Genomic DNA, 15,667 nt, shown 5'->3' on the forward strand with positions numbered 1-15,667 from the left:
ATAATCTCAGGATAGGTCTCCTTGCTTTTAGGAGTGCAGAAGGGAAGCACCACAAGGTATAACAGTGGAAAAGTGCTGACCCTGGCCCTGGTCCTTGTGTTGCCATGAACTAGTTATTTGATTTGGAGCAAGCCATTTCCCAGTGTTGAAGTTCTTTTCATTTGCAGAATGAGGAAAAAGTACTCAGCGATTGCGAATATTCATTCATTCCATCTCTTTCAATGCTCTGTGATACTATAAATCCATCACTGCCTTTTCCTGAAGGGCCAGAAGTTCAAATATGGACCAGTTTCCTAGGGAACTGTCGCTAGTCCCAACTATGGAGTATCCCATACTCCAGCCCCTTGGAAATTCCCAGGACTTAAAAAATGACTATAAATACAGGGTTTTGTAATAAGCAAACTGAGAATTAATTTTTTAAGGTGATATATGTACACTCAATCTAAATTATTTTCACCCTGAATTTAGGACATCCTAATTTTTCTTTTTCATATTTTCCACAGGATTATTTTACAAACGCAAATAGAGAATTGAAAAAAGATGTTCAGCAAGATTACCACCTAGAATATGCCATGGAAAATAGTACACACACAATAATTGAATTTACCAGAGAACTGCATACATGTGACATAAATGACAAGAGTATAACGGTAAGGCGTCTATCAGTGAATGCATGCATGAATAGATTGTACATTTACAAATGGGAAACACTTTACAGAATAAAAAGAAACAAATATTTTAAAATAACCTGTAACAACAAAGTCACATAGTCTTCTTTGGAATATTTTTGAATTCTCTTTAGAAGCCACAAAAAAATCTAAGGCTATAAATTTCAGTGAAGGCAATTTTTGTGTGAATCTAAAATTTTGAAGAGCTGTTTAAAGTGTGTGAGATTTTACCTGTAAAAGGTTTTAGCTTCTTTATAAAGTTTGAAAATAGGTAATAGATAAAGGTTGGAAAAAATGGTATTACACAAGAGAGAATTATGATACTGAATATTAGGCTGTAATTCATCTGAATTGTAACTGATTCATTTTTGTAAATTTCTAAAGTCAAGATGAATAGTAGACTGATGAAAATTGCCTGTCAACATATTAAACAAGATTTCTTATTGTCAGACATCATGCAAAAATTAACATCTTTGTGCATATGCAAATTAGGTATCTAGAGGATCTAAAATTCATGTGGTACTTTGAAGGTTTCCATGAATTTCTTGAATCAATTTCATTTTGTATAGACCAACAAAATTATCATTTTTATTTGGTAAGTCAAAGCTTTAAAAATGGGAATGTAAAAATCTGAAGCAAATTTGATTAACATTCAGCATAAAGCGTAAAAGAGGAAGAAAAAAAAACACATGCAAAGACATGGACCACTTTTTTATGTAATATACAGTGCAATTATACTTTAATTGGAGTAATAGTTATAGTTGTTTGACTTAAGAAAGAATATAGCTTTTAAAATAAATAGCTTTTGTTTTATTATTTATTTTCAAAGTTCTTATTACAAAGATCTGGCAAAATCATCTTTATCTGTGGGGGGACTGAACTGTTTATACCCCAGGAAACCCTCCCCACTGCCCCACTGCCCTTTGGGCAATCTCTCATTTACTAAATGGAAACCGATTTCACTTGACAGTGCTTTCTCTAGTTGGGATACCCCAGTCCCTAGGAAATTCCCAGGATTCATAAAATGACCATAGATAGATTCTAGGATAATAAACAAACCTAGAATCAGAAGTTCCTGCTGTATTTCCACTTTCTGTAAATTCATACATCTGAGTGGGCTAGTGTCTGGGAAAAATCTATTGTGAAAATAAAAATCCTGACCTGGGAAGTCATTTTAATTTTAATTGTATTTATTTGTTTTCCCTAAAATGTTCCATGGCATAAAAATAGGTTTTAATTTTTCCAAACCCCTGCTGCTTAACAAGAGTATTTGCTTGGTAACTACTAGTTTGCTAGTTTGGAGGTTTAGCATGACAATGATTTACTGTTGCCGTAAGCATGAAAGCATAACTACTAAATCAGTTGTCCTTCATTCTGTTTTGGAACACATAATCTTGCATGGGAGAGATGATTTCTTCCAAAGAGGAACTCATCTATTTGGATTTTTAATGACTTAATCAGAGTTACACAGTTCATGTGAGAGACCATATTGATAACTCCAAATGTCATTATTTTCTTTTTTGAGCTTCTAGATCCTGCTTTGAATAGAGTTCTTTAAACTCAATTCAATGGTAAGGAAAGTGCTCTCATGAGACATAATCATGCCCCTGTCTGATCACCAGGAGAGCACGGTGAGGGTGATCTGGGCCTACCACCACGAAGATGTGGGAGAAGCGGGTCCCAAGTACCACGAATCCAGTCGTGGTACCAAGAGTCTGCGGTTATTGAATCCTGAGAAAACCAATGTGTTGTCTACAGCTGTACCATACTTTGACCTGGTAAATCAGAACGTAAGTTTTTTTTCAGGTTTTTATGGTTCTAGGGGTGGGTTTATTGAAAGTGCATAATAGTTTTTAAATTATTGTTTTTAATAGAATGTCAAGAGAATGTGACTTTTGTCCCCCTCTCCTTTTTTTTAAGACAGGTCCCCATCCCAAACAAAGGTACAACATATTGGTGCCAAATGTTTAAGATTCCTATGCTCCAGGAAAAGCATCATGTAGTAAAGGTATGTGACTCACTCACAGGCTAAACCTAATTTGTATGAACAGAGGAGAAATTGTTGTTCTTAAAATGAAAATAATATAAAATTTATAGAAATGATTTTCAGTTATTTAAAAGTTACCTAGAGACCAAGGAACTGGCTTATCTGACCCACACACTGTCCTAAAAGTCACTGAATTTAGTGAGAAGCTCAGATTGTAGCTAGTATTTTGTGTTTTGTCTCCTAATTTTATATGTTTAAAGTTTTGGGATGCATTTGTATACCTCTGGTTATTTCGTAGGCAACAATTCAACATTTGGAATGGTTGGAATTGCAATTTAAAATAATATATTTATGTATCAATAAATTCTATCTGGGAAGTTCACATTCCCCTATATTGTTTGAGAATATCTGCTTCATTGAAAATACTGGATATTGTCATAAAAATAACTGTTACAGTATATTTTTGAAAACAGGAAAACAAGAAAATTGTAGTGAATTTCTACAGAGTTGAAAAACACATAATGGGGTAATAAACAAAGCCTAATTTGCCTGTGGCATCTAATTCCCTCCCACCTCCTCTAGGGATAGGTCTCCCAAAACTTTTGCATCTAGTTAGTGACTGAACAAGTATTTTAAAAAATTTACAGGTCCTTGGCTCTGTGCTAGGAATTGTTAGGCAGTTCCACGGAGGCTGAATATATGTTTCATGCTCTCAAAGAACCTACAGTGAGATTGTAGGAGACATGACCAAGACACAAGAAAGAATAAGATAGAATTAAATAGTGCACACAAAATACTGCAGACATTCAGAAGGCCAGACATTGCTGACTTTTTGTCCTCCCCCAGACTACGTAATGAAGTAGTGTGGATGTGAGAAAGGGGGAAACTTCTAGATTCTGAAATCTAGAGGGAAATACGCAGGTTCAAATAGCAAGTTGGCTCTTTAACTATGTGGTCTCAGGTAAGTCACTCTGGGTAACGCTGCAGACCCCGTTTCCTCATCTGTAAAAGAGGGTTATTCGTCCCACTTTTCCTACCAACCTCAAGGCATTCTGGTTAAGATGGAAACACTGAGCACATTCTATAAAGTGATTTAAATTAGTTAATTTCTAATATATTTCTCCAGTGGCATAGATCTGCCTTTTGTTTACAGATTGATGCATAACTACTTAGAGAAGCAAGAGGAGTAGGTTGAGGGAATGTTTATTGAATTAATAAGTAGTCCTAAATATTTGTAGGATATTTTTACAATCAGAAGATTTACCAACAGTGTGACTGTGGATGAGTCAATTCCTCTCCATGCAATGTTAGTTTCTATTTCTTGCATGTGAAAGGGGAATGCAAATTCTATTCTTACATACTTAATACAGTGCCTGAGTCCTTCCCTTAAATCAATGAAAAGTCTTTCTCAGAAAAGAGAATGTTATATTTATACATACTGTGTGTCGTACATTACTATGTGTCATTTGCAGTAAATTTAACTGGAACCTGGCTTAAGGGTCAAATGTAAAACTATAGGTTAAGCAAATGTTTCACAAACCAGGTCCTTGATTCATTTTTCAGCAAATGTTAATTGATAGGATGTAAAGTCCTTAACCACTTACCTGAATGCATTTTTATTCTTGTTTTTATTAATGCTAGTAATTAAGTTGAATGAAATAAAAACAGTTGTCTACACTTAAGGGATGGCAGTATATGTTCTGACCCTCTATGTAGGGTATTTGCTTAGGACCTCATCTAAGAAGTCTTAGCTAGCTTTCCCGTCACAAGCATATCATAGTAAAACTCAGATATGTGTGCATCTATTATCTAAGGGTGTGTTTGGAATTAAGTACTTTCGGGTTCACATTGCTGTCTTCATAGGTATCAAGAGGGATCTCAGTGACTGGAAAGGCTTTGGAGCAGTTTTTTTTGTTTTGTTTTGCTTTGGTTTTTTTTGCAGTGGTTGGAGATCTGTAAGATGACAAAAGGTCTTTACCCTGAACAAGAGGGGATTTGAGGGAGGGGCGGCAGGTTGGAGAGCAAGGCTTATACAGACTTTCGTTGTTGCAGGGCGGAGGGTTGGTGGCTAAAATGTTAGACTCTGTTATTACTCATGAATACCACTTATAGACTAGATTCCTGAGCTTGTTGGTAATCCCTAAAATATTTTAAGTCATTAAGTATTATGAAACATTTAACTCGCAAATGAACTCAAATAGGATAATATACAAAAAACAACGAACACAAAAACAAGAGAAAGCTCTATTGGAAAATAAATTGAAAATATTTAGGTTGTATAAATTTTGAGATAGTCTTTCAAAAACAGTTTTAATTTGCAGCCTCTGCCAGTTTACAATAAAATTTTAATAAATGTTTAAAGTAGAATTCATAGATTTCTAATTTACCTTAAGAAATTATCTAATTTCCATGCTCTTTTCCTTAGCAGAGATGATTTCTTTTTTTTTTTTTAAACATCTTTATTGAAGTATAATTGCTTTACAATGGTGTGTTAGTTTCTGCTTTATAACAAAGTGAATCAGTTATACATATACATATGTTCCCATATCTCTTCCCTCTTGCATCTCCCTCCCTCCCACCCTCCCCATCCCACCCCTCCAGGTGGTCACAAAGCACCGAGCTGATCTCTCTGTGCTATGCGGCTGCTTCCCACTAGCTATCTATTTTACATTTGGTAGTGTATATATGTCCATGACACTCTCTTACCCTGTCACATCTCACCCCACCCCCTTCCCATATCCTCAAGTCCATTCTCTAGTAGGTCTGTGTCTTTATTCCCGTCTTGCCACTAGGTTCTTCATGGCCTTTTTTTTTTTTTCCTTAGATTCCATATATATGTGTTAGCATACTGTATTTGTTTTTCTCTTTCTGACTTACTTCACTCTGTATGACAGACTCTAACTCCATCCTCCTCATTACAAATACCTCCATTTCATTTCTTTTTATGGCTGAGTAATATTCCATTGTATATATGTGCCACATCTTCTTTATCCATTCATCTGTTGATGGACACTTAGGTTGCTTCCATGTCCTGGCTATTGTAAATAGAGCTGCAATGAACATTTTGGTACATGACTCTTTTTGATCTATGGTTTTCTCAGGGTATATGCCCAGTAGTGGGATTGCTGGGTCGTATGGTAGTTCTATTTGTAGTTTTTTAAGGAACCTCCATACTGTTCTCCATAGTGGCTGTATCAATTTACATTCCCACCAACAGTGCAAGAGTGTTCCCTTTCCTCCACACCCTCAGAGATGAGTTCTAATAATTTAAGAAAAGTGTATCTTCTTTTCATAGAACCAAAGACTACTATATTTCAAAAATCCATTGGCTAAGAGCTTCTCCTTATTCCTTATTTTATATCCCACACATTGGCTGCATGAAAAAGCCTCAGTCCTTCTCTGATACAAACAAAAAGTGCTTTGTCAGAAAAAAGAACATTGCTTGTATATTGTATTATGTTGTGTGTCATTTGCAATGAGTTTGAAGAACATATTGATTACACTAGTATTATGAGAAATCAGTGGTATTCTCTGGACTGTATTTCAAAGCAAATGTTTGTAATTGAAGTTTAAACGTTGATAGTATTGCCTAGTATACATTTAGTAGTTGTAATAACTATAAAACTAAGCAGGTAAATAAAATATATCGGTGGTTTGATCAATGAATACATTTAATAGAAATGACTGAAATTCAAAATACTAATTACAGCTTAAATTTTAATCATATAATGATAAAAATGATTTACTACTAAAGTACAAAATAATAAGGTAAATAATTTCTAAAATTACAACAAAGATAAATAATTTTATCTGTAGGAAAGATGGGATTATGATATAAATTATTGGTCATTCCAATTTACTTGTGATTCCAGTTTATTGATTTGTATTTTGATGCTTGCAAAAAATGTCTAAAATTATGACTTGAAAATGTTGATGTTGTCAGATGACAGATATGGAGATTGTGGAAAAGAAAATTCTTGGTAAATTATATTAAAACCATACTTCTCATATGAGATCATCTCTGTGAGTCCCTCTTGAGACCCACTCTCCAGCCTATCTCTTCATATTTAAGTATGACCCTATTTGAGCTTTGCCAAATATGTGATATTACCTCAAATTTAAAATTTTTAGAGAAAGTGATTCTTTCCACTCTCTTTAGTCAATATAATATCATTATCCCAACTTATAGTAATGCTTGGATATACTCTGCTAGAAGCTGGGGCTGTCAGTTGGTTTAACACACTTTTTTATTTTTCTTGAGGAGCTTTTAGTGTCAGGGGATTTTCCCCATAGATGAACTAAACTTCTGATTCATCTGTTTAAATCTGATGTGTCTTAATCAATTTAATAAATAGTTGTTGATGGCTTATTATGTTAAAGAGGAGGAAAAAGGAAAACAGCCAGGCTGAATCACCATCCTTAGTCATCTCCCCTTAAAAGAGATGACTCCCTAATAGGGAGGCAGTAGGTGGGTTCTAGGCTTTGATGGGCCAGGTTTGAATCCCTTCTTTCTATTAGTCACTGAACGGCGGGAAAGTTATTAATCACATGCAACTCAGTTTTACATGGGAATGATACTTTCCTGATGGGATTGTTTAGACTAAAGATTAAATAGCAGGTTTAAAAAAAATTTTATTAGCGCTTAGTACAGTATCTAACACAGAAGAGTCTTAATAAATTCAATTACTCTTATCAGTCCATTTATTTTCAGTTTTGCTCTCTGAATGACTTTTCATTGAAAACTACTATTTTGTGTGAAGGCCCAGAAAAGGACAAACATCATGCTAGAAGGTTGACTACTGCTGAGTTTTAAGAGAGGATTACTTTTACTAGTTGTGTGATCATGGGCAAAGTAATTACTGTCCTGTACTTCAGTTTCCTCATCTGGAAAAATGGGTATAATAGTTCTCACCTAATAGGGTTGTTATGACCCTTAAATGAATCAAAGGCGTTTAATATTTGTAATTTAGAACAGGGCCTGGCACATAGTGTTTGTTAAATAAAGTAACTAAATAAAATTATGTTGATCACTAGTGATACACAGTTGCTAATCTGTTAAACATCTTGTTAGGTTTCTGGATTTCTGAGGGATTCCACACCAGCCAACCCTTTCTAGACAGTCAGAGTTCCAAATAAAACAGAGACTGTTGCTCATTTCATCTAGGGAGGCCACCTTGAGAACTCTCTGCTCAGGAGAAACGTGAAGTTGAGTGAAAAAAACACTCATCATTCTCCTCTTCAGCAATCTACACAAGAAGTGAAATGCTGTGCTTTATACTTGTTACTGGACAGAACATCTTTCTTGCTATGAAATTAGATGCCGCTGTTCTTTTTCATTGCTGGCATTCATAAATCTGAGTGATTTAATTTGGGGAATGTTTCCTAGGATAAGAAAATCTAAGCACAATTGACACTGAATAACCATGAAATGTCCTTGAAGCCAGAGTACTGTATAGCCATGAAATAGTCACTCAAAAATTGATTTTCCTGTGCTAGACACACAGCATGAACCTTTGACTTTATATACGAAATTAAATGAACACTGCTGTCCGGTTTCCCTATTATGTTCATTCCTTCTTCTTTTTGAAATAAAAGGATGCCATCAAATAGAGAAATTTAGCATTAACACATTCTGAAATGTCAAGTGTGATAGCGGGTTTCTATTTCTGAAAATGTGTAAGACTTCAGGATTAAATTTAGTAAAACTTGGAAATTCTCAGTGTCAAACTACATGATTTGACAACAATTAGAATGATCTCTTCTCAGTCAGTGTATCTTCTTCCTTTTCTCCCTGAAATGATATTTCAAAATATATTTTAGTTGATGTGATTTTTTGCCCCCTGATGGAAATAGCATTTTGGTTTGTCATCAGGATGCATTTGCACAGACTCCATGCTTTAGTTCTCATTCTTTCATTGTGTGTTTCACTTTACTCTGTGGCAGACTAGTAGGTGTTTGTTATTGACTGTTGACTGAACAGTTGTTTGTATTTTCACCCATTTTCATTCCAACTCTATAGTCCTTTTTTGGGTTTCCTGATGTTTCCCTTTTATCTTTTACTAATTCAACCATATTTCCTAAAGGCAAACTTTAGCTCTTCAGATAAATCTATTTAGTATGTTGAAAGAAATTAGCTTTCCAAGTATGCTTCATGTAAAAATACTTTCCATTCCTTTTAAATACTTTGCAACACTATATGTGGTTCTTAAATTCTTAATACCAATGCATGACCACTGGCACCTGTGGATTTTATCACTGATTGACAAAATGGATGATTTTTGACCTTCTAGAAAAAAATCATGCTGTAAAAACATAAGAATCTTCTTCTTTGGGAATTTGTCATCCAAAATTTATAAATACCAAAATACCAAAATAATTTTACCCTTATGTCCAAGTATATCTAAGAATATCTGAAATGTTGTACAGATTTTATCTACCAGAGAAGAGATGAAATTACTTGGGCATTTACTGTGGCTAAAACTATAACTTTGAACAGAAGAGAAGTTGGCAGGAGCACCGCCCCTAACAGTAATGAGTTGACTCAAATTAGCACATTTTAAAAATTACTGACTTAGATTGTTCAGTGCTGCCAAGTTCTTTCTAGATCCTCTTGGGTCATACTGACTTCACTGAAACATTGGAGACTGTCTAGCTACATGGGTGTTCTTAGTAGCCGCTTGAGAGTGGAGGTAATTGAATTCACTTTGAAAGCATGTCTTTTCATGGAAGTGATTTATTGCTAACTCTGTCACTAATTAGCTTTCTGACCCTAGAGAATGCACTTAACCTCACCCTGATCCTCAAATTCCTTGTCTGTAAGATAAAGGGATTGGACCAGATGATTTCAGTTGGCTCTTTTTTACTTCTGAATATCTATGACTTGCTGAAAACTAAAAGTGAAATCTGTGCTGGGGTTTGGATGCCCTGTGGTGTGACTTCCTGATACGCTTCATTCTCACTATCCCTGGGCATGCCAGGGTGACAATGCTTAGGACCCCACTGCCTCCCTTAAAGTTAAAAGTCCTCCTTCTTGAAGTTAAAAGTCTCCTTCTTTAGTCCCTCGGTCATAGGCTCTCTTAGCATACATTCTGAGGCTTAGGTTTCCATCTGTAAATGGGGATAATAATAGTACTCGTCTCAAATGGTAACTGTCATTATCAAATGAGATAATATCTGTAAAGTTCTTATATATTTGGCATATATTAGATAGCTCAATAAGTACTAGCTATATTCCCAATTTACATTGGTGTTCAGGTACCTCTAAATCTTGGATATAATCCAAATAAAATAAATCTAAATAAACAGACAAACAACTAAATAACTCTAAATCTTGGGAATAATGTCCTTTTAAAATAAGGATAGAATTAAGAGTGCCAGGGTGAGGAAGGCTTGTAGGTTGGCACAGCACACAGGATGGACTCTAGAGACAGGTGGGGGTTGTGTTCTAACTCTGCTTTTCATTAGCTCAATGACCCTGGGCAAACCAAACTCTCAGTGTGCATCTTCCCTTGTGAGGTAGGAAAAACAATTTCCAGTGAAGATGAAATGGTTACAAGTGAAGACACCTGTTGCATAATCGGCTCATAATTGCTTGTTTTCTTCTCTTGATGGGGATTATAGAGATGGATGACTATAAATTCATCTAGTATTTTCTCATACTTAAAGTCAGGACCGCACTGAAACCACGGTAGGCAGTAAGTCTCTATTTTATTTTGACGAAAAGATTCCCTGGGAATTAGATTTCATAGCTTGTTTCCATTATTCTAAACCAAAGGAAACTTAAGCTAATTTCCTCCTGTTCTGGCTAAGCAAGGATAAAAACCAGCTGGTGACTAACCTCTGGGAAATATTCTTTCACATTCTTAGATCACCCATTAGCCTTCCACTCTACGGCCTTAAATAATTTTCAGCAGACATAAAAAGATAGTTATTCTTCTTTGTTGCTCTTCTCCCACCCAACTCTACCCCCAATCTGGTACATCTTTTTTTTTTTAAGTAGTTCAAAAGGTTGGATGACAAAATTGAAAAGCATTAGCCCATCTATTGATGATTATTGGCTATAAAAATTGGTAAATAATAGCACTTCTATTGAAAGAGTACTAAGATGTTTAGGTTGGATTCTAGATGTTGATGGCACTATAGGATTAAGAAGTATGGTAATATTAAGATATGAATGACTTTTACTTACATACAGGTAAGTATGTAAGCAAAATACTTACCTATTTTTTTGCTACTTTAAATACATTATCTTGTTGGATTTTTCACAGCCTCCCTTGAGGTAAGTTGAATTACCACCACTTTCCAGATGAACGCAGTGAGGCATGGCAGGCATAAGTAACTTCCTTAACATTGCACAAATTCTGTGAAGCAGAGCCAAGATTGAACACAGATCTTCATAGCAAAACTAGTGGATCTTTCTCTCTACAATACTACTAGCCCAGGACTTATGATTTTTCTAGGTGATATATATCAAGGAAACATAATTTGAATAAGTTCCTCAGTACCCAGGCTACTTTTATGTCTTATAGAATCAGTGCATAGACAGAGGGCTACATGAGCAGATCCCCCTGGAACCTTCCAGAAATGTCAGTATAAAGATCCTGGGAACTGGCTTAGACCTGGTTGGATGGCATTTGAGTACACAGAGGCCTACTGTTTTCACTCTTGGGGATTGGAAATGCTCACGAACAAGAGATGACACCTATAAAGTTTCATTTGTGATTTAGGAAGTCATTTAAATAAGATTCGAGTTAGGCTGATTAGGTGAAAGATTATACATATGGATACAAAAGGACACGGAACGTTAGATCTCAGAGATGATGTTAGGGAGACAGGAACTTCAGTGGAAAGAAGGTAGCTTGCTAATCTTATTGGACATGTCTTGTAGCATAAGGATCATTGGAAACAAGCCCATAGCCTTCTCTATAAGCTGAGTTACAATCCTCTTTGGAGTTAAGTGAAAATAACGGCAATGACCTACTTTATTGCCCTTCACTGGCAATGTGAGAAAAAATACTAACATTTCCATTTGGAAGTTAAATGTATGGCAAAGTGCCTAGAGAAAAGTACCCTAAAAACAAGAAGAGCCATGTTGTTGGAGAGAGGTCTTGAAGTGTTGATATCTCCGAGTGGCTTAAGAACCAGACTGAGTGTGGGTTCTAATCCTGCAGTAAGCATTGGTCAGCTGATCATTCATGTGGATGCACCACAGTGCTTCTCAAGAGATTGAATTCATGTTAATAACACAAGTCAAAGACTATAAATCTATGTAACCAAGAGGTTGTTCTAAGTGATCTTTAACCCTTAAAATTCTATGACTTTAGTGAAATACTGAAATTGATAAAACTGGAAATGTATAAAATAAATCGACACATTCATACAATTTATTAAATAAACTGTAATAAAAAGTTATACTAAAAATTATAAAAAGAATGAAGATAATTTGTGTGTGTGTGTGTGTGTGTGTGTGTGTGTGTGTGTTCTCATGGGATATAACATGCCAATTTTATTTTGATGTCTATTTTCAATGTGAAAAATTCTATACTTTTCAAAACAGGATGACACCCATTATTTCCTTTTTAATGCAACATTGAAATTTCTTATAGTTTTTATGAATGGAGCTTTTAGTAATTAGTAGAGAAAAGTATATATGTGGTAGAAACTTAGTTTAAATAAATCAGTTATTTACTATTCAAGTTTATAAGGCTGCACAGTTGTGTTCTTTAAAATATCAGGCCTCTCAGTGCATTTAAAATGAATGTATTTCTACATCAAAAATTCAGATTATACCTAAGAGTTTAATAATATATCTATTTTATGAAGAAGAGTATTACACTCACATATCAAAAAAGTTATGGTTGTGTCTTGCTTCATTGAATAATTATATTTTTCTTGATTCCTAACCTAGGGTACACATTAGAACCATGTGGATAGAATCTTTAGGGATGCAGTCCAGGCCCTTACGTTAGTGGCAGTTGTTGCTGTCATTTGGAAAAGTTCCTTAAATGATCTTGATATGAACTCTGTGGTTGAGAATCACTGTTTTATATGTATTAAAATTTCCCAGGAGACCATACTTAAATTAGATTTTATAGCACCTCGTAAAATGCTCTTCATATTACATAGCATCGGTGCATATTTTTATAGTAATACACTGTTTTATTCAACAAATGTTGTAAAAATTGAACACACGTCAAACATCTACTATTGAAATGCACTGTTAGTTGTCTGCACATGAAGGTTTAAGCAATTTATGGTTTTGAGATAGTTTATTCCTGATGCATTGCACATTTTTTGTGGAAGTGGAGAGGCGAAAATGCCAGCTGTTTCCTGAAGCCACAGCTGACATTCATTATAAAATTTCAACATGAACTAATTCAGATATAAGGGATACTTTCTTCTACGAAGGAAAAAAGACTTATGTTCTAGGGAAATAGACACCTCGAAGTTAACTCTGTACATTAATGCTTATAATGTAATGGATCCATTTTGGAAACTGTATATGGAAGACCACCTTCCTGACTTTTGAATGCATTCCATTACCAACAAAGAGACATCTTTTCATCACTGAAATCCCACTGAATTGCTCTATGTGGAATCTTAAATATTGACTAACGGCCAGACCATGTAAATAACTGTTATTGAGTACATAGATGCTAGAGCCTTTCAGCCTTTTAGCTTGGCGTGAGAAGTCCTGAGAATATAGGAGAGGCACTTTGTTTGTGATATGTTTCAGAAATCAGATGTGTACTTAATACACAGTATGCTTAATCAGCTAGAAATATACCTTCCTACTATCCTCTAAATCGCAAAGAAGAATCAATGAGTGTCTAATGAGTGTCCACTTGAGAAAATTCTACGTCTTTTGTCAGATACAAAGCAATATAAGACATAACCTTTCACCCCAATGACCTTCCAATCTAGATGGGGAGAAGAGATGCACACATGCATAACAGAGAAACCCCAGAGCTGGCAAGCGAACATGGTGTCAAACTACAAAGTACAGGCAGTTGAGGCAAAAAGAAGGGAGAGAGAAGTAGAGTTTTGGGCACAGTCTCATGCTGTGTGGAAAGAATCATTTGGGGAAAGTACAACCAGTTGGATCTTAGGTGAGGATCCAGGTGTGGTGAGGACGACTCGGAGGCAGCCTCCCTGTTCACGTGCTTAAGCGCCAACATGAAACTAGATGAAAGACAACATTTACTGACAACACTGTACATTCTGTGAGTCATCAATCCTCATAAAAAAAACCCCTAGGAAGTAGGTAGTAGTATTATCCTCATTTTAGGAAACTGAAGCCCAGAGAAGTTACATAACTTACTCATTGCTGATAATTCTCCTGTTTGTATACTTTTCCCCAAGGAAGAAATGTCTCAAAGAATCCTTGATGCTCCAGCCAACATCTGCCTATGCTAGAGCTAACCAGCAGCGGCTGGCTGAACTTTAAATTCATAGTCATGTCAGATTAGAATGCAGAATCCCTGCAGTTACTTGTTGTCAGGGTAACTGCATTTTTTGATCAGAGAATGCCTTAGGCATACTACACCAAAGCCCCTAGTGTCAAATATTGAAAGGGACTGTAGACTGTGGCCTTCACTACCTAAATGGGGTCACTGATTTTATCTTGAATGATACCATTGTGTAGCTTTATCCCCAGTCATGAACTTATAGTTTTACTTAATGTTAGAACTCTGGCAAGTTGCATCATACACTCCAAAATAGAAACCAAGGCTACCTCTTAATTGCACACATATGCATGTAACCATTTAGCTCTTTAAAGAAAAGCTGCAGACACTTCCTCAGAAGAGAGTGATGGCCTTTCAGTTCTCATGGAAGTGAGAGGTCTTCCCTAGAGCTCTATTCACTGTAGGGTGACTTGACTATTGAGTTTGTTGGATATCCATTCGCATTGTCAACATCAGTCGAGTTTTCCCAGTAGTTTACAAGTATGTAATGTGTGTGGGCTTCTTTATACAAGAGGTTTGTATCACTTAGCTGTTCATTTTGTTGAATCATGGACCTAGAAAAGATCTCAAGAGATAGTTTATTTATTTGTTGCCTGAGCTTTGAAAAAATATTTCTTTAAAACCACCCTCCAAAGATGAATGTTTCTCATAATTATTAAAATATTCCATAGACTTTCCAAATTTATCTTTATTAATGAAATTGGATATTTTCTCCACAATAGCTGATTTTAACTTCATGGCTTCAAGGCAAATTAGTCCTTTTGAATGGAAATTGAACACAGTTTCATCACAGCAGTAAATACCGTGGCCTGTTATTGAATATGCCCCTCTTACCTTTTATGATCTTGGTATCAGTATATGCCCATATGCAAAATGGAAGTAATAGTTCCTGTCTTCTCAAGATTACTCTGAAAGTGCTTTAAGAATATTGAATTTTCAAAAACAAATATTTGTTGATTGTTCTTTAGGTACCAGGCACTGTGCTTTACTTACTACTTATGTCATTTTGCAGATGAGTAAACTGAGGCTCAGAAAAATTAGATGACTTTCCTAATGTCCCAGAGGATTTAATATTGTAAAACATATTGCTGTAGTCTAGCAGTGGGAGCTTACACAATTTATTTAACTTATATGAACCTAAGTATCGAGGACCTTGTTTTCATGGTCACTTAGAGCTGGTTTCAAATCCTGGCTCTCCCATTTGCCACTTGTGTGACCTTGGGTGACTTAAACATAACTTCTCTGGATGTCACTTTCCTCATTGGCAAAATGGAGACACTACCTATTCACAGACTAATTATTTGAAAATGCTTGTAGAGCATCTGCTCTAAAGGCATATGATATATTTTACTCTGACACTCTAAACCTTCTGTTTGCTTTTGTCATCATTTATTTCATGGTTGCAGAAAATGAAGTCTCGTGAAAAAAAAACTGCCTTCCTCATCCAGTTAATTAATTGAAACTATGATTCAAATTTAGGTCATGAATCCCAAATTGCTGTTATTTATCTGCGTCTTTCAGTATATGAAATACAAAACAATTTTAAG

General features: G+C 35.4%; 1 protein-coding gene across 3 annotated transcripts in view; it reads left to right on the forward strand.

Moving 5' to 3' along the window:
• The window catches only part of MOXD1 (monooxygenase DBH like 1), an 80,374-nt gene that overhangs the window by 20,552 nt on the left and 44,155 nt on the right, over positions 1-15,667 (forward strand). For all 3 annotated transcript variants that reach the window (XM_057528010.1, XM_057528012.1, XM_057528011.1), the window contains exons 2-4: positions 504-650; positions 2,291-2,458; positions 2,593-2,676. In XM_057528010.1, the coding sequence (XP_057383993.1) occupies positions 504-650; positions 2,291-2,458; positions 2,593-2,676 (399 nt within the window). The remainder of the gene's footprint in view (positions 1-503; positions 651-2,290; positions 2,459-2,592; positions 2,677-15,667) is intronic.

Source organism: Balaenoptera acutorostrata, chromosome 14, assembly GCF_949987535.1.
Source record: "Balaenoptera acutorostrata chromosome 14, mBalAcu1.1, whole genome shotgun sequence".
Lineage (NCBI taxonomy): Eukaryota > Metazoa > Chordata > Mammalia > Artiodactyla > Balaenopteridae > Balaenoptera > Balaenoptera acutorostrata.